At 38.8% G+C, this 19293-nt stretch overlaps 1 protein-coding gene across 4 annotated transcripts in view; it reads left to right on the forward strand.

Annotated features, from left to right (window-relative positions):
- FRS2 (fibroblast growth factor receptor substrate 2) overlaps positions 1–19293 on the forward strand; it is a 48507-nt gene that overhangs the window by 19895 nt on the left and 9319 nt on the right. For 2 of the 4 annotated variants that reach the window (XM_062613708.1, XM_062613709.1), the window contains exons 2-6: positions 9632–9737; positions 12258–12349; positions 14250–14436; positions 17547–17705; positions 18638–18801. In XM_062613708.1, the coding sequence (XP_062469692.1) occupies positions 12284–12349; positions 14250–14436; positions 17547–17705; positions 18638–18801 (576 nt within the window). In that variant the 5' untranslated portion in view covers positions 9632–9737; positions 12258–12283. Of the gene's footprint in view, positions 1–9631; positions 9738–12257; positions 12350–14249; positions 14437–16817; positions 16850–17546; positions 17706–18637; positions 18802–19293 lie in introns of those variants that run through there. The other 2 variants (XM_062613710.1, XM_062613711.1) reach the window with 2 other exon arrangements.

Consider the following 19293-nt stretch of genomic DNA (forward strand, 5'->3'; position numbering starts at 1 on the left):
TCACTTTGAATCGAAATGTACTGTTACATATACAGCAAAACAGATCGAGTTGTGAGGATCTGGGTGTTCAAAGGGACGAGTGAGAAAAGAAAACCTCCTGTGAGTCTGAGAAGCAGGCAGTTGGCAGCGGCACGAGGTGCCGGCAGAGGAATGTTGCTGAGAGGGCGAGTTCCTGGTGTGATCCTGCATCAGCCTCCTCGCCGAGCGTTCAAAGCGGGCTCTGAGGGCGGTGTGCCGAAGTGGCAAGCTTGTGTGCTGGAGCTTGTGTGTGGTTGCTGTAATTTTGTTTTCGCAGGAGCCAGAAGGCTTTTCAGTTTAGCTTGAGTCTTGCCAGGTTTGTTTTTTGTTGTTGTTTGGGGTGTTTTTTCCCCTTTGGAAAGGGCTGAAGAGAGAAAAGGAGCATATATTTATTACTTTATGTTAAACATAAGTCTGACAACATGCTCATTTAATAAAAATCTTGAGGTAAAACTCCACCTGTTAGCATAAGCAAAGTTATAAACTGGATTCTGCAACTTCACCTCTACCATTCATAGTTTGTTTTCCATAATTGCAGCCAGCGGCACCAAACTCTTTCTCAGCATGTTTAGTTTCTCCTTGGATCTCCTTCACTGTTTTTAACTCTGTTATGGTTTGTTAGTACTGCTGCTTTTTCATCCTTGTAGTACTTAGGTACCTTCAATATTAATTTTCTTAGTAATCATTGCCAAGTGGATGAAGGGTAAGGATTATGTCTGACCTTAGTTCAGCTTGTTTTACTGTTAAAACACCATCTCCCCAACATACATTTGCTGTTTGGGGGTGAATTGGAATTGTTACATCACCATTTCTCAGACTGTGCAAGACAAGGGCCTTCCAGGACACTTGGAAGAAGAGGAGTTGATTTGAAGGATGGTGGCATGTTTGGGCAGTCAAGGAGAACATTTTGTGCCCCTTTTGCTCTATTTCTCAGGGTTTCTTCCTGTTCTGCTGAACACTTGTATCCCTTTAACGCCCTGTGTTTCCACAGGAGAACATTCCAGCTCTGGCACTTCTTACATGTGTTCAGTCTCCAAACATTAGTAAATTAGTCAGCCTTTGCTGATGTACAGAAATCTCTTACTTTTTTCCCAAGTAATTATAAAGTGAAGAGGTCCTTTTTGTGACCGTTGGGGAGAATGAGGTTCTTGGAGCTGACCACGCTCAGTAATTGCTAGTTCAGGGCAATGTCTTATTTCGGTGCTACATCTCTTATGTGCATGTGAGCTCTGGTACGTGGGAGTCCCGTGTTCCAGAAACCTAAGTTTTGTTTTCCAATTGAAAGAACTTGGCTTTGTGGTAGTGAAGATACGCTAGCCAAAATAAATAGAAGGTCGAAGTATGGGCTATTTTAAGTCCTAAGTAGGATACCAGGATTCTTAAATCATGTAGAATTTGCCACCATGGATTACATCATGACTCTGAAGACACAGGATTTGCCACATCAGATAGATAGGTTATCCATTTTATCCGTCGTATTAGCCAGTTATGAAGCAGGCAGTATTTGGCTACCAGAAAAGCTCAAAGGGCTGACTGCAGTACCATTTCAGCTTTCTTCACCTATTTTCTGGAAGGAATAACATGGCAATAAACCAATCATTATTTTACTCAGTAACATTTTTTCTTATGTGGTAAGTTGGTTTCTCTGTTTATTAGTCTGTTTGCTGTCTCAAATGCCTGTAGGATTTCCACTTGCATCCTAAATTTGTTATGTGCGAAAAAATCAAACTGCTTTGCTTTACTGACAGCTCTGGTTAAGGAGCAGAGGATGTGTAAAGTGTTACTTAGAAATTGACTATGTGTAACCTGAAATGCTCAGATTTATACTCTCAGTTTGTACTTAATATCTAAGCTGACAGTATCCAGGTGAAATTCCATGCTGTAGAATAACCATTAGCACCAATAGTGCTCAAAAACCCTTCAGGTGAGAAAATGGCTTACCATAATGCATCTGTAGGGATTTGGCTGTGCTTTCTTCAAGTATTTTCGATTGTGAGGGTTTAAAAGAGGAGAAAGATGTACTGGAATGAGCTTCAGGGAGGGACAGTTCTATGCTGTGTGGCTCATCATAGGGCAAACAGAAAAACAAAACAGAAGTTGAGTGGAGTTGCTAGTGTTTGAAGGAACTGAGTATGTAAGCTTCAGGTTCTGTCATAAGAAGATTTGAGACCGGTAAAGGTAATGTAACCTTTGCCATTGTTTGGGGTAAATTTTTAAATAAGGACTTAATCCACAGTTCATGCAGTATTGCTTAAAGTATGTTTTTCCTTTGACTTATTATTTCCTCAATATTCTTCATGAAGGATCTAGAAGAGGCTGCTTCATAAATTGCATCCCATCCTTGCTGCTTGTTCTTTTGCAGGGTGAAGGTTGGCTGTTAAACAAACTTAAATACACCAGTTGTAATAAAATATCGAGCAATACTTACCATGCTATGTAAGGGTGGGAATGATGAAACTTGAAAAGTATAACATCTGAAATAATTTTATGTTTAGTATTATTCTGTAAAGAGTTTATAAGGGAAAATAGGTCCTTAAGGGAAAAATGAGGGACCGGAAGAGAGATCAAAAGTAAGTTGTGGAGTGGTTTTTATCTGTTTGACAGCAGTTTTGTTTCCATATAATCAAAGCCATAAAAAAGATTAAATACAACTTCTGCTTTAAAAGAAATCAGTTTTGAGACATCAGTAACATTCCTATAAGAAGCCATTCATCCAACTCTAATGAAATTAGATTTCTTGTTTTGCATAGGTCACCTCTGTCACCAAGTCTTTTGTCTGTGATTAGTCTTGCAGCATGTGCTGGCAACTGATGGTTGCAGTAATACTGTTGGGGATGCTTCATGTCTGAATACCTATATAAATGTAAACATCCAAACACTTGGAGGCCACGAATGTTGAACTTTGAGAGAAAAGTATCAAAGTTAATTTTTCCTATTTCAATGTGTTCAGTTGTCTAGCAGTTTGTCTGTGATGTCTACTGCTAGTGTCTAAGTCAGATGCAATGTAGACAGCCAAAATTTAGACTTGGTTTCTCATACGCAAAATGGAAGGAGGTCAGTGTCTGTGGAGTGAAGGCATTGACTAAGAGTATTTAGGCTAGTAACCTAAAATGCAAGATGAATCTGGTGTCTACTGTGAGAATGAAGACCTTGGGCCCACTGTAGGAGAGGAACTGGTTCGAGACCATCTTAAAAATCTGAATGTGCACAAGTCCATGGGTCCTGATGAAATCCATCCACGGTTCCTGAAGGAGCTGGTGAATGAAGTTGCTAAGCCGCTAGGCCATCATATCTGAGAAATCACGGCAGTCAGGTGAAGTTCCCAAAGACTGGAAAAAGGGAAATATAACCCCCATTTTCAAGAAGGGGAAAATGGGTGACCCTGGGAATTACAGACCAGTCAGTCTCACCTCTGTGCCTGGCAAAATCTTGGAGCAGATTCTCCTGGAAGGCATGCTAAGGCACATGAAAATCAACAAGGTGCTTGGTGACAGCCAGCATGGCTTCACTAAGGGGAAATCCTGCCTGACCAATTTGGTGGCCTTCTATGGTGGGGCTACAGAACCGATGGACAGGGGTAGAGCAGTTGATGTCATCTACCTGGACTTGTGTAAAGCGTTCGACACTGTCCCACACGACATCCTTGTCTCTAAATTGGAGAGACATCAATTTGATGGATGGACCACTCAGTGGATAAAGAACTGGCTGGATGGCCGCACTCAAAGAGTTGTGGTCAATGGCTCAATGTCCAGCTGGAGACCAGTAACGAGTGGTGTCCCTCAGGGATCGGTGTTGGGACCGGCCTTGTTCAACATCTTTGCCGCAGACATGGACAGTGAGATTGAGTGTGCCCTCAGCAAGTTTGCCGATGACACCAAGCTGTGTGGTTCGGTTGATACACTGGAGGGAAGGAATGCCATCCAGGGGGACCTTGACACGCTTGTGAGGTGGGCTGATGCCAACCTCCTGAAGTTTAACCATGCCAAGTGCAAGGTCCTACACCTGGGTCGGAGCAATCCCAGGCAGAGCTACAGGCTGGGCAGAGAAGAGATTCAGAGCAGCCCTGAGAAGGACTTGGGGGTGCTGGTCGATGAGAAAATGAACGAGCTGGCAGTGTGCGCTTGCAGCCCAGAAAGCCAACCGTATCCTGGGCTGCATCAAAAGGAGCGTGACCAGCAGGTCAAAGGAGGTGATCCTGCCCCTCTACTCTGCTCTTGTGAGACCTCACTTGGAGTATTGTGTGCAGTTCTGGTGTCCTCAACATAAAAAGGACATGGAACTGTTGGAACAAGTCCAGAGGAGGGCCACGAGGATGTGGGGACAGGGGACTGGAGCACCTCCTGTGTGAAGATAGGCTGAGAAAGTTGGGGCTGTTCAGCCTGGAGAAGAGAAGGCTGCGTGGAGACCTCATAGCAGCCTTCCAGTATCTGAAGTGGGCCTACAAGGATGCTGGAGAGGGACTCTTCATTAGGGACTGTAGTGACAGTACAAGGGGTAATGGGTTAAAACTTAAACAGGGGAAGTTTAGATTGGATATAAGGAGGAAATTCTTTACTGTAAGGGTGGTGAGGCCCTGGAATAGGTTGCCCAGGGAGGTTGTGAATGCTCCATCCCTGGCAGTGTTCAAGGCCAGGTTGGATGAGGCCTTGGGTGATATGGTTTAGTGTGAGGTGTCCCTGCCCGTGGTAGGGAGGCTGGAACTTGGTGATCTTAAGGTCCTTTCCAACCCTAACTATTCTATGATTCTGTGAATAATAAAAACCTTTCCTCTGTCTTCCTCTGGTTTCCCTTTGCATCTTTTCACCTGAAGTATTTATTTTTTTTTCTCTAAGTGGGGTAGAGAAAAAAGTAAAGTTCTAGAAGTGTGATGGGTCTAGTCCTATGCAAAATATTTTAAGTGTTAGCTATCTTAAGTAATAGTTGGATGGAGGGAGAAAAGGGAGTTTTGCTTAATACTTAGCAATTTGTGTCTATTTTTTCTATAGGTAAAATAATTTGCCATCATCATCACTTCTGATAATTCCTGAGAAATGAAGAAGGCGGCACTTTCTGGGCTTGGGACAGTCCTTTGTGAATTGCTAATTCTACTTCTCCCTCTAAGTTACAAATGCGAGAGAACTCGCGTCTCTTAGTGGGGACTTCATGGGTTTTCAGAACAAAAAAAGAAAAAAACTGTTGTCTCCCACTTCTGCATTTCGTAGTTTGAGGCTGCATCTTACCTGAGAGAGGTTTCAGGAGGGGCACCCTCAAGCTGTCCAGTTTCAAACAGGCTAACACAACAGGCATAAAGGAACAAGAACCCCTGCTCATGCTTGCCTGCACTACGGCTTATGTGGAGATATGCAGCTGTGTCACAGGAAAACATGGCTCCAATGTGGCATATAGCTTAGGTCAATGACAAGGCAATTGTAAACTTCCAGGAAGGCATCTCAGGAGCCTCCTGATTTTTCTCGAGGTCTGATCACAACTACTGTTACAGCCATCAATCAGAAGGTTGAAATTTGTCTCTCAGCCAAATGTGTGTCACTTTAAACAGGCTATGATATGTACAAGGTCACGGTTTCTGTGAAGGGTACCATTTTTGTTAGGTATCAAGTAAACTGCATTTCCGTTATGTGGGCTATTGCCAGTTCTTGAGATGAAAGTGCTTCATGATAGCATTGATGACTCCAGGATGGAGAGTCATGTGCAAGTTAAAAATTTTCCCTTTTGTGGTAAAGTGTCTTTTGCATGATACATGTGAATTGAAACATGGCACAATTTGAGTTTGAAATGGCATGCATGGTCCATTCTTTCAAAGTTTTAAGAAATTAGGAAGAAAAGATGCTAGCCATTTTTCAACTGCCTTACTCCCTCAAATACTGGTTTAGCAGAATAGTTATTTTTAAAAATAATAATAGTTGCCTTTTCATACGTGTATCTCATGTTTCCAAATGACGTATTTCCACAGGAATTGATGTTAAATGTAGAGTGTTTGGTAATACTTCCTTTTACTCTACCTTTTCAGTAAATACTTTAAATGAGTAGGAAATAAAAGTGCAGAGGAGTTTGGTGTTCTAGTAGTTGGGATTATGTCCTTTTACATACATGTATATACATTTGATTTATTTATTTTTTTCTACATAGTTTAGGCCAAATGAGAAACAGTCTTCGAAAATGGTTGATGATGACACTTTTAAATTTAAAAGTTTATGTAGTCTTCTAAATCGGAAAGTTGGAATATTATAGACAAAAATGACGTTCTAAGTGTGTGTTTCTATTGCTTAGCTGTGATCAAAATGATATTTTGATGCTTGATAATATGCGAATGAATACACTCAAGTGCTTGTCAGCCTGAGTGCTAACAACCTGTACACAGGCATCTTTCTCCAGTTACTCCATTGTACTCATTGGCCTTTCTAGGTACTAAAATTTCTGAAGCCCCAATTTAAAAAAGCCCCAATTTTTTTTAAACTACACTTTTGTGGTACAAGACACTTTAAAATTATGTTAATGTGCTATGGTTATGTTTTCTGCACTCTCCCTGTAGGTGTAAGAGCAAGGCATACAGAGGATCTAGCACTGTGGTAGTTAGTGATTTGAAAGATCACATTTTCATTTGAAAAGAATTCATGCAAAAAAATGGATTTACAGACAAGGCATCTTTGCTTCTCCATACTTCTTCTGGGCCATGCTATGGTTTGGGAGTTTTCCTTCCCTGAGTTTTAAAAGCTGTGTGCTCGGAATTGAAATATCCCCCAAAGTTAATCTTTGATTCTGCAACCAGAGCATGCAGAGCTAATTTAACGCCAGGTTTTACCTTGGCATTGCAACAGTGAGCAGAGTTTAATGGGTCAGCCAGTTATCATGAGCAGAAGGAGGAATATGACTGCAGCTTGCCCATGTGGCTTTTCTTACATGAAGGAAACACGTATGTTCTGACGATTCCCAAGCTGGGGACATTGCACAATTGCAAGTGTCCGAATTTCCCCAAGCTTTGGCATACGACTTTAAAAAAATATCTACTGTATTTACATTGATACTTTGTCCTCTTTGACTTTTCAGATTAGCATAACTTGTTGCCGATGCGTAGTTCTTTGAGGGAAAAGGACATGGTTCACTTTACAGAGCCAAGTAATAAATCTTCCTGAAGTTATGGCAGTTCCTAACTTTGTTAACAAGGTGTAGATAAGCGCTGGTCCTCATTTGTCTTGCTTGGGATTTTACCTTGTAGAGCAGTAATGAATGTGTTGGGGAGAATCAGAAAATACTTACCCCTTCCCCCTCCTTGCATGACTGCACCCAACCACCACTGATATTTTGTGAACGGGAAATTACAGCTCCTAAATTTGACATTTTAGACATAACTGAAAAGATTAACTTTTAGGGTTGTGGCTGTGAAAATGTCTACTCCTTGTATGTTTAAGTTTGGGTAAATATTTTGCAATCTGGGAAGATTTAAGAAAATCACAAACAGAGTAAATGGCCAACTTGTAATTGGAAACAACTGGTTGGAGAATTTTGCTATTTCTTTACGTTTAAAAGAAGTTAGGTGCTGTAAATTTGTGTGCTTTCTTTTATCCATTAAAATCTCTGTTTAGATCACTTGAAGTATCATTCTTAGGTAACTGAAAATAGGCTCCTCTGCTTTGGGTAGCCAAACCATGTGAAGGCTTTATAACTCTGCTAGAAAAATATCAGGGTAAATACCTGTGCAAACACACCTGCATGAGTGTAGCTTGCCTGTGAAAAGTTTTAATTTTACTATTTTTCTAATGACTACCTGTAAGATTCCACTGGAGTGGAGTGCATGCGTGTGCAAAGCTTTCTGCTCCCTCTTTCCTTTCTCCCATCCTAAAGATTTTTAGCAGGGAATCCGGTAAACTAAGTAAATCCCAGTCATTAGTGCAGCAGCTAAGTTTTCTGAAAACTGGGCAGAGATGGCTAATGCTGTGATTCTGTCCCCAGCTGGCTCTGGCACTTGCTAGGCTCTCTGCTGAGCTGGTCTGGTATGTTGAGCCAACAAAAATGTAACGTGACCAAAAAACAGTTAAATAATACCAGCTAGATGGGTCAGGCCATCATAGAACCAGAGCCCTATGCATGTTGCAGAGGGACAGATCTTCAGTACAACTGTGTACGATTTTGTCCAAGATCAAGAAAGCTTATGGCTAAAGGGCAAATAAATTATAGGAAGCATATGTGACTTGCTCCAAGTTCCTGGTGCTAAATACTATTTATGCACAGCAGAGAATCTGTATGTGTAGTATGTGTATGCAAAATAACGTATCTGTCAAGCAGTTCAGTAAGTTTAGCCCTCTACCGTTGTGAAATCTAGGGTTTAGTTTCAAGTTAAATACAAGTTGGTTATTTCTTTTTTTTTTAATGTCTTACTGCAGTACAATCAAACTTACCTTGAGTCCATGTCATCCTTTAGTGTTAACTAGGATAGCTTTATTGGATCAAACGTGAAATATAAGTGTCTCCGGTATCCTGTTTCTGACAGTAAATAGTGAATTCTGACAGCCAATATTAAATATAAGGGAACAGTAAGAAGGAGCATGTCTGTGTTCTAAGACCCTTCTAAATATCTGCAGCTTATAGGCTTTTTGAGCCAGATGTGACATCCTTGAGTTTACAGGCTCTTCATGGAGCTTGTGTTTTCCCAATTACTTTCTGAGTCTTTAAATTTCTGGAGCTCATTCCCACAATATGTTGTGGATCACAAAGTTTAATTACATACCATGTGCAAAGCTACTGTGTTTTTTTTGACCCTGCCTCTTAATAGTGTCCACTGCTTCTCCCTAATGCTTGCACTTGGAAAGTACTTGTGCTTTATTTATCTCCTCCATGTCACCTATGATTCTGTACTCATCTTTTCTAACCTCTGTGGCTCCTTTTTCCAGGCTGAGCAGTCCAAGCACTATGTTTCTGGTTTTACTCTGCTTTTTTTGACAGGGGAAGGCATGATTGCATACCTTACTGCATCTGTGGGTGCACTGGGGATGCATACAGTAGAATTGTATTTTTGGTTTGACTCTTCGAGTTCTTTCCAAACAATTGTTTCATTTGCTTTATGATAGCTACAGAGCTAGTGTTTTGTTGAACTGTGTGACTACATGACTGTTTTTCCTACCAGATAGAGCTCCTATGCTAGTTGTGTTATTTTGCATTTACCAGTGCTGCAGTGTTAGCCATACAAGTCAGCACTTGTGTGTGTTCAGTAGGATAAGCAAGAGGGAGTTAGGCAGAGGAAGCTGTATGTGTTCCTTCTGTTTGTGTCCTGTGCTTTGGTTCAGTATGTGCTAAGGATAATGGGAGCTTCATATCTGTCACTTCCACACACTGAATTGGGTAAGCAGTGAGTGGGAATGAGTGGAGTCCCCAGTGTTATAGGTGACAATGCAGAAAGGGACACCAGGTGATTTTCTTCCAAGACCCAGCTAGGCACTGAAATGCTGGGGAAGCTCTGAGAGATCAGTCTCTTGTCTAAAATTCCACTTAAGATGCATCCTGGCCAGCAATACCTCACTTGACATAATACTGCCAAAATAATTTTAAAGTACGTATTTTTGTTATTTACTAACTTGTATCTTAAAACCCAGAAAAATTACATTTCTCTGTACTCTTCTAGTTCTAGGTCAAATGATTAGTTCTGTGACAAGGCAGCATGACACTTTGAGTATGACAGAAGCCCTGATGCTGCAGGAGAGGCTGGGAATATTAATGGCCAAATCTAGGTGAGTGATTTTTAATTCTGCTGGTTCCCTAACTGTTTCATTTATTCCTCGTAGCCTTAGTTTACATCTCTTCTTTGAACCAACATTGCAGTTCTTGATTTTCTGAAGTATTAATATCAGAATATATTGGAGACAAAGTAACAAGCTTACATGATTATCAAGACCCTACCCTTTCTTTTTGTCTTTCTTGAGATACAGTGGCCATACTTCATACAATTTCATATAGTTTATTGCAAGCTTTCTGCTTGCAACTCTAGTGATTTATTCCAAACTATTTTGCAGTTAAGGATTTTTTAAATTGTTTTAAGTTTGCAAGCACCTGCCTACAACAGATTTTATCAGCTGTTTTATGCTGAATGCCGAGAAAGTCATGATACTAAAACAGCATGCTACTGTCTAGTTCTGTTTCCACTTTGTCAAAATGTTTGGGGAGGTCTAACACTGAGCTTTATTAAGTGCAAGTTATCTGTGCCTGAAAGCTGCTGGAAGCATCTACAGCTATGACTGCTGTATGGACCAGAGCTTGAAAACTTTTGCTGCAAATTTATATATTCATTGTGAATCTGCATTGCAGCTGTTGTCACTTGTTGCTCTTTTTAGCAGTGAATTCTCAGCATGAGTAGGGTACCATCAATAGGCTAGCAAGACCAACAACGTGAACATTACTGTAGTGAGGCATTGTGGAGTGCAGGGTAGGAAATTAGTAATAGGTTTTATTACCTGTATCTCCCTCTCTAAACAAATCAGGCAGAATTCAGAAGTAAAAATTTTGCTGAACTAACTATGGCATGTATGTGTGAAGACTGTTAAAAATAGTCTGTAATTGAGTGATTTGACTGATGAAAAAGATTTAGGACTTCGCTATGCAAAAATCAGTTGTGCGTAGCATAGCTTCATTCTCTAACAGTACAAGCAAGCAATCAACCCCCCAGTTTCATATTGAGCGGGGGGAAAAAAGCTCCATCAAATTAATGCATGTTTTGGTGTTACAGCCAGAAATGACAGTAGAGAATCCATGATTTTGACTGTGTGTCTGGCACTTTGCCTCTTATTGGGATTAATCCAAGCCATATTGTTACCTTTTATGCTAAATTCTCCATTTCACCTCTTCAGGGCTTTAGTGGCAGATTTATACAGTCTCTAGGATAGCAGTATCTCTTTTGAGTGGGTTTTCTGGTCAAGAAGAGTGGAAGAGTTATCCGCTCTTCATTGTGTTTCTTGCACCTTACTTCTCAGCAGACTAAAGTGCTACTTGGGGTACTACTTCTGCATGCTAATACAAATGCCTGTCTAGAAAGCATGTCTCAGTCTTATTAAGGTGACATCAGATTTTTTTCCCCTTTAGTCAGGCAAAGTTACCAACCAGTTCCTCTTTCTTGATTCCTAATGGCATATCTTGTGTTGACTTACTCTTCCAGGATTTTGCCCCACTTTTCATTTTTGTAGTGGAAATTCTAGTTCTTACCCAGTATAAAGATGAGGTAAATAGTCAAGGTTTCTTTTGTCTGACTCTCATACTTCTTAAATACCCATTTAATACCCTCTACCACCCGTTCTGCAAGGTGGTAGAGGGAGGAGAAGGTTGTTGTGAGACTTGGTTCTATGAACATTTTATCATTGTTTTATGAAAGTTCTACCACACATAGAAAAATATTTAAATGAAAATATTTAAATGCCAAATATTTTTATTTCCTTATTTTAGGTTAGTTGAATATTTTAGAGTTCTATAGCAAATGAAGTAGACTCTGTAACACAATCCAAATAGAACTGAAATAAAAAAACCTTCAAGTTTCGAAATATTTGTGTTGAATATGGGTTTTTTTCCTTCCCTTGACTTTGATTGCATAGTTTTATGTACATTGCTATATGGGAAGTATTTAAATGTGAAGCACAGAGGCTCGCTGCACTGCTGCCAGCACAGGGCTGCCTCTGGGCTTAGAATGCCTCCATTCTCTCTTGCAAGCCAGCCCTGGAGCTGCTGAAGCCAGGGCAGCCTTTCAGGACTGCCATGCAGGCTCTTTGTGTTGCCTCTGCCTGGTAACCTCCCACAGCCCAGGGCTTGTATGAGCATCACTAGGGCTGTGCTCGGCAGTCTCGGCTGGGGAGTGCTCATTTAGAACTGGAATCCAGAGAGTTGCCCTGTGTAAAGGCCCTGGTTCAGGAGATGAGAATTGCACACAGTAAGTTGTTGGGTTTTGTTTTCCCCAAGCTGCTGCCATGGGAATTAAGGTGACAAATCAAATGGGTCTGTTTTGTAGTAACCTAGAGTTGAATTATTGGTAGGACTTTAACAGCTCGGTGTTGCCACTCCTAAATGCCAAATCTAATTTAACTATTTAAAAATATGTCTAATATTTATGTTGGTTTTGGTTTTTTTTTATTGCTTATGACTGTAAAACTCATCATGAAGAATTGTCATTTCAAAGAGCAATTTGTTTGGGGTTTTTATTGATAATACTCTAATTATTCTTCAACTAAATGATACTTCTCATGTTTGGTTGGGTCTTTTTTCGCCTTTAGAGATCACATGGTCTTCTAAAGAAGTCATGGGTAGCTGTTGTAGCTGTCCAGATAAAGAAACTGTCCCAGATAACCATCGAAATAAGTTTAAGGTAAGCAAATGATGTGATACGTTCTTAATTATTTTGTTGCTTTCTTGCAGAGCAGGTAATTATTTTTTTCTTAAAAAAATTAAGTAAAAAAAGGGTGAGAATTACTGAACAGTTAAAACATTGCAGAGTTGAAGGTGTCCATAGCTACAGGTTTCTACTGCCCCTTTGAGAAATCCTCTCTTACCAGCAGTGACAGGAATTCTCTAGATGGGTAGGCTTTTTTGTGACAGTTTTGATCTTCAGGAAAGAGCAGCAGTCCTGTGCTTTTGTTGGTAGGGCCCTAGTAAATGTTTTTGCTTCTGTGAGGTTATGGAAGTTAGGAGGGGAGTTGTGAGCATAAGGGAAGATCTGTTGGAGAAGTGTGATTGTGAACCTGTATGTGGAGTCAGCAATGGAAAATTTTTGAAGCCCACTACTAATGGCAGTATTTTTGTCAGGATAATAAAAAGTTTTTATTTTGTCGTTTAAGAAATTTTATTTATAAATGTGCTTCTGTCCCTCATATCCCTGGAATTTATAAGCTTATGTCACACTTGTTCATATGTTTAACATGCTTAATATGAAGCTGCTGAAGTCAGTGACTTTAAGTAAACATACCTTTGCATAGTCACACAAGTCAGATTTGCTTCTGTGCTCCAGACTGTCTCTGTGAGTTGGCAAAGGAATGTAATGCTTCCATAGTGGAAAAACTATTCATGAGTTGCCTTAGGGCAACACCAAAATGAGCTTTAAAGCCATGGGAATTTCTGGAAATGTTTCATATTATCAGTAGAAAAAGCTGAAGGATAAAATATTTTTCTGTTTTCTTGCTTTTTATGCATTTGACATCAATCACTTTGTGTTACTAGTTCCTATTTTTCTCCTCATAGAATTTGTCTATTGTTTGTGTGGGTCACTGATTTAGCAGCAGGGGGAGGAGATGCAAGCATGTAATTTGTAAAATGAAGAAAGTTGGCATAGGCCTCAGTGGCAGATTTAACTATTCCTAATTCTTTTCAGTTGACTAGATTCCAATTTGAAAATCTCTCTTTAAGGAGTAACATTCATCAATATCATAGGGAAGATTTTTTTGGTAGCCTTTTTATTGAGTAAGACGTAATCCCATTAGAAGCAGTATTGTGAGATAAAATAAATGCAGAGGAATCTTCTAATTGAAGATGTCCATACAGGGGTGTTGGACTAGATGACCTTTGAAGGTCCCTTCCAACCCAAACCATTTCTATGAGTCTGTGAAAATAGACATTGTCCAGATTGCCTAAAGGATGCAGATGACCTCAAACTGGTTTAAAAGCAGAAAAAAAGGCTTTTAATCTTTGTACACATTTTCACACAAGGTAATCATAGGATATTTGAATTATTTGGGGTTTTTTTTTTGAAAAGGCATAAAAAAGTCTAAACCAGTCTGGTGATTCAGCACAGTGCAAGGCTACACACGTATGTGAAGGAAGCTTTATCTTGGAGCTGCTTATCTTTTTCATTCCTTTACCCAACTTTAAGTGGGGTTATATGACAAATCAAATGTTTTTTCAGAAATGGGTCTCTAAAAATATTTCATTATCTGAGGTATGCCTTATCTGGATGAAAACACTAGAACATGTACATAAAGCTAGTTTAAAAAAATTAAACTTACAAATCTCTTGTGTTTTAAATTTCTCCTTGGATTTTACAGTAATGTCATGTAGTCTTACTCAAACTGCTTTTAAATATGTATTACTTTTAATTCTGGGTGGGGGAAGCAAAGGAACTGGTTTGATGAGGTGTTTTGTGTTTTTAACTTTTACCTCAAGGATCATAACCAGTATGACAGAGCAGGTGAAGCATTATCAGGGAAACATTAGTAGTAGTAGTATTGGTGTTCAGACAGTACTGACCTAATGCTATTTAACTTCTTTTTTCATAGGTTATTAATGTCGATGATGATGGTAATGAACTGGGTTCTGGCATAATGGAACTTACAGATACAGAACTAATTTTGTACACCCGTAAAAGGGACTCTGTAAAATGGCACTACCTCTGTCTCCGTCGCTATGGCTATGACTCAAATCTTTTCTCTTTTGAAAGTGGCCGAAGGTGTCAAACTGGACAAGGTATGTGATCTTTTTATATTAAAAGCTTTTTGGAAATTATTTGATGTTGGATGACACTTCCCTTCCTTCTTCCCCCATCCCCCAAACAAAAAGTATATCTGCCTGTCCTTTGGCAAGAGTTCTAAAGGCTATAGTTTTATATGGGAAGGTGGTTTCTGGGGTAAGAAAGTGTGTTACCTTATGAGGAATGGTCTTACGGTAAAATGAGGATTTCAGTTACACAGTTTTTGGCACTGTAGGTCTGGATAGCTCTCATCAACTTAGGAGGTGTTTTTGGCAAGGAAATCCTTCTACCTCAGAGGCTGACTTGACCTTCAGAGAAGGGCAGTGAAACCTGGAACTGTGGAGGAATCTCCTTGGAATTCAAAGAATTCTCAATTTTTAGATTTTTAAAAGATTGGACCACTGATATGAACTGGATATCCTGACTCTGTTACTGTCTTCAGTAACACACTTGTGTTTCTTTCATCCTCTTCCTAAAACAAATGCCACTTCCATTTATATCAGTGATGCCATTTTCAAATTCATATTATTTGTATGAAGTGTAATCTCCAGTTATGCTCAGTTAGTTATTTTCTATGTGTGTGGCTTTAATTGGAAAAGATGGTTACCTTTGCAGTTCCCAGATCATGCCTGCCTTTGCCAAGGTTGGCTCCCAGTGAGAAGATTTAGGCTTTTCTCTCTCTTCACTGCAGCAGTCCCCAAGGGTATAGTGGTTTTGGCCTCGTTTTGCATCTTTCCACTGGAATGCAGCTGTGTGTAGTTGGAATTCTTACATATTCGTATCTTGTGAAATTAAGTTGCGTTTTCATTTTCTTACAGATTTTTAGCATTTAGTAGTGCTTTTATCAATAATGCTATTTAGCAATTGCACCTTCTTAAAATTTGACTGTAAAAAATCAGTAAGATGAAAGAACTTGATCATAAACAAAGTTTACCATTCAATCTTCCTTGTCCAAGCAGAGGTAAGAGCAGACAGTTGGGGTATTCTCAGCTTATTTCCTAATGAGAAACGGAGATGTTTTCAAATGTTACAGCACACTCCATACTGACTTAAATTCTCAGGCTCCTTGAAGCAAGTGATAAACTTTGTCTTGAAGGAAATCACTTTAATTGGTTTTTCAGATTTAATTTACTGCTGCTTCTAAATACGTAAAATAGATAAAATTAAACTGAAAATATTATTTTAAAGGTTGTTTCCCATGGCCTGTTAGCAAATGTGCATAATTTTCCACCAAAGTCTAAATGACTTTTCTGCTAGCTTCCTATATTAATTTTTAATAGAGAAGATTAAGCAGCCTGTGTAAGCAGCAGCCCTTTCCTCCCTCTTTTGTTTCTTGCCTTCCTTATGTAATATTAAAAGTCTGTGAGTATTGAGGAAAAAGAAATCTGCCAGAAAATGTTCTCTCTGCTGCCTTTTCTGCAGTGGAGCATTGTTCCTGAGACCTACACTGGGCACAGTTGCAAAACTTCACTTGGTGAGATGACCAAGAATTTCATTTGAGTATACCCTGAATATTGCCCAGCAACTTTTACTGATTGCATTACTTGATATTCTCGTTTGTGTTTTCCATTTAATCTCAAATTATATTAATTGATGAGTTTTGGGAGTGCAGCTAAATAGATAATTAAGGGTAGAAAACTTGGGGGAGATTGTGTGTCACCGTGTTCTGTAAATGACAGATCACATTGTATTAATGTGGACATATTTAATAAAAATCAAGGTTTCATCAGGTTGGTTTTGCTTGCAGTTTCAGTGCCAATTTGGTTCACCTCCTACTTTAAGGAATCAGCAATTTGGAAGCACTTTTTAAAACAAATAGGTAAAGACAGCTGAATTTCTCAGAAACATACTGGGAGCTTTTTAAAGTTTGTGAACCTAGATTTTTTTCTTTTTTTTTTCAATTTTATTTTACTTTTTGTCCCTTAAGATTTAAGTATCTTGTGTGAATTTTCATAAATATACAAAAAATTAAACATGGTTTATACTTGAACTGGATCATGGGTTGGAGAAATGGCGTAGAGAAGCAGCTCTGCAGCTGCTGTGTTGCAAGCATGAAGCTTATTCACCACAGCAGCTGAATATTAATTGTGGAGTGTCATTCCTCTTAGTCCATTTGATATATTCCCAGCTGGGGTTTTGTGAACTTCTGCCATGTGGAGCCTTTCTGGTAGTTCTGATGTCACAGTTCTCTGTCCTTAAATAAATATATTTTGATAGTAATTGCCAGTGTATTACCATAACTGTACTTACAGAACTAGCTATTTAGGTAGGTAGTTTTAGTAGAGTGTTTTAAGATTGTAATACTCACTTTAAAAAATGAGCAACCCACCCACGTTTAACAAGCATGTCAACTTTAACTTCATGCTTTCAATGGAAGAATAATCCAAAGCTGCGACTTTGCTGGTGATGGTAAGTTGGGGCGCTCCCTGCTGTTTAAAGGCAAAGTGGCACAATACACACGCAAAAGACATGGTATTGCTGCTAACTTTGTTTTCTGTGTCTATCCTTTAGCCTAAAGCAATTGGTTTGTTACTGTCCGTTTCACACAGTTTGTCTTACTAGCTTTTCATTTTAATCCTTTCAAAGAAACCAAACTTTTATCCAATGTTTAAATTCTTCTTTGCTGTTGTACAGGGATCTTGTTTTTATGGTAATTTAATAGAAACCTGATTTAAAAAATATGACTGTGTAACACCACAGTAGTTTCATTTAGTAGTTGTGTTTTGGGTTTTTTAATTAATTTATCAAACAGGTATCCTTTTTCTCAGCTTAAAAAAAAAAAAAAAAACCTTGCCCTGCTTTGTGTGTTTTGTTTTGTTTAAACCCCTCATTTAGCACTCAAAACTTAGTTTGCTCTTATCTGAACCAGTTTTCTGTTCTAACTGAACTTTTGGTGCATGGGAATCTTACTCTTCTATTAGATAAACACTTTTAAGGTTTTTACAGTAATTTGTGTATTTTGGTGCAATAAAAGTTTCTTAACATTTTGTTTCTTTGGCAGGTATTCATTCCATGGATTCCAGTTCTGGTTTTTTGAAAGTTACATACATTGTAAGACATGTTTCTTAAGTTAAAGGATTTTGATTTTTTCCTTGTGTATTTATAGGAATCTTTGCCTTTAAATGTGCCCGTGCAGAAGAGCTATTTAATATGTTGCAAGAGATAATGCAGAATAATAGCATAAATGTGGTAGAAGAACCAGTAGTAGAAAGGAATAATCATCAAACTGAGTTGGAAGCTCCAAGAACCCCTCGAACACCTACCAGTAAGTATGGTTATACTGTCAGATGACGTACCTGAATGTAATGTGGTGCTTAGCTGAAAATAGCATTTAATTTTCATTAAATCTTTAAGTAATTAAAAAGAAAACTAATTTAAAGCTAAGAGGCTAAGTACCAGTAATGCATTCTCTTGAGGTACTTGCTGAGGATTTTTTTAGGGAATCCTAAGTCTTGGTAACAAAACTGCCATACTCAAGTTCTTCAGCTTTAAGAAACAAGTTTTGGGAACTTGGTTGTTTCATAAGAACACTGCTTCACTGAAGCAGTGTTGCATTACAAAGCAATTCAATAGGTGTATGGGTATGAACACTGAAGCAGTGTTGCTTTATAATATGTCACCATATTTTACTTGCAGCATTTCTGAGAAATGTTAATGTTGGGTAATGTTCCAACCTTTTTATTAGGGGGAGAAAAGTAATGGTAATATCACATCTACAGTGGGTTTGTAATACTTATTTTGCTGTGAGTAGATAGATGGGTGGAGTCCTTTCAAAAATACCAGAGGATTTTAAGTAATCTCAGACAGATGGCTTGATATTTGAAACTAGGAATTCCAGGTTATTGATGATTTCAGAGAAATAGAAGCTTATTATTATGTGTACTGTTTGTTAAGGAGACATGTTAATGTAAAATGAGAAGTTGGATAGGGGGTTTACTGGGGGAACTATGATGTGTAATACACCTGGATTTCAGTGGTTGCTTCAGAGATTTTTCTCAGTAAATACTGGGATGCTGTACTCTCCAATTTGCTTTTCCTTTCCTCTCCCCCAGCAATTCCCCTTGTGACTGTTTAACATTGGTTTACATATTTTAATTTCTCCTTTGAAAATCGAAAATGAAGATACAAAGCATCTTACTCATATACAGTAAAATGTTCTATTTTAATATGGCTTTACTTGTTTTCTAATTGAATCAGCTCCTGGGTTCAATGCACAAAGTTTACCTAATGGCTATCCCAGATATCCATCTTTTGGAGATGCTTCATCACATCCTTCCAGCAGACATCCTTCTGTCGGAAGTGCACGCCTCCCCTCTGTTGGTGAAGAATCAACACATCCTTTACTTGTAGCAGAGGAGCAAGTGGGTATTTTTTCCTCTTATGTAAGTTAGGTTCTGCATTAGTTCAGATTTTTCTAATGCTTGCTCTTTAGGCTTTCATTTGTGTTTTTCAGTATAGGGTGTAACGTATTCCTACCATATATTAACTGCCTCAAAAAAGTGTTTGCTTTGCCTTTTTAAAATGACACTTTGTAGGATAGCTTGTGGAGGAAAGTAACTGCTTTAAGTTGCTCATCTTATATATTAATAAAGATAGAGAAAGTATGTATTGGCATATACTCAAAAATTTCAGTAAATATTTTTTACACCACCTGAGTTGTACTTTCTAATGAGAGATCTTGGTCAAGAAGCTGCTTTACATTTAAGTTTTCTATTTGCTGAATAGAAATTGTGGAATAATTTAGGTTAGAAGGGACCGCTAGAGTCCTCTAGATCAAATCTTAAAGTTAGAGGCAGCTGCACAGAGCCTTGTCCTGTCATGCTTTGAATACTCCAAGGGGATTCTACAACACT

The sequence above is a fragment of the Pezoporus occidentalis genome, unplaced genomic scaffold, assembly GCF_034315485.1.
Source record: "Pezoporus occidentalis ecotype Australia unplaced genomic scaffold, CSIRO_AGI_Poc_V1 ctg17, whole genome shotgun sequence".
NCBI lineage: Eukaryota > Metazoa > Chordata > Aves > Psittaciformes > Psittacidae > Pezoporus > Pezoporus occidentalis.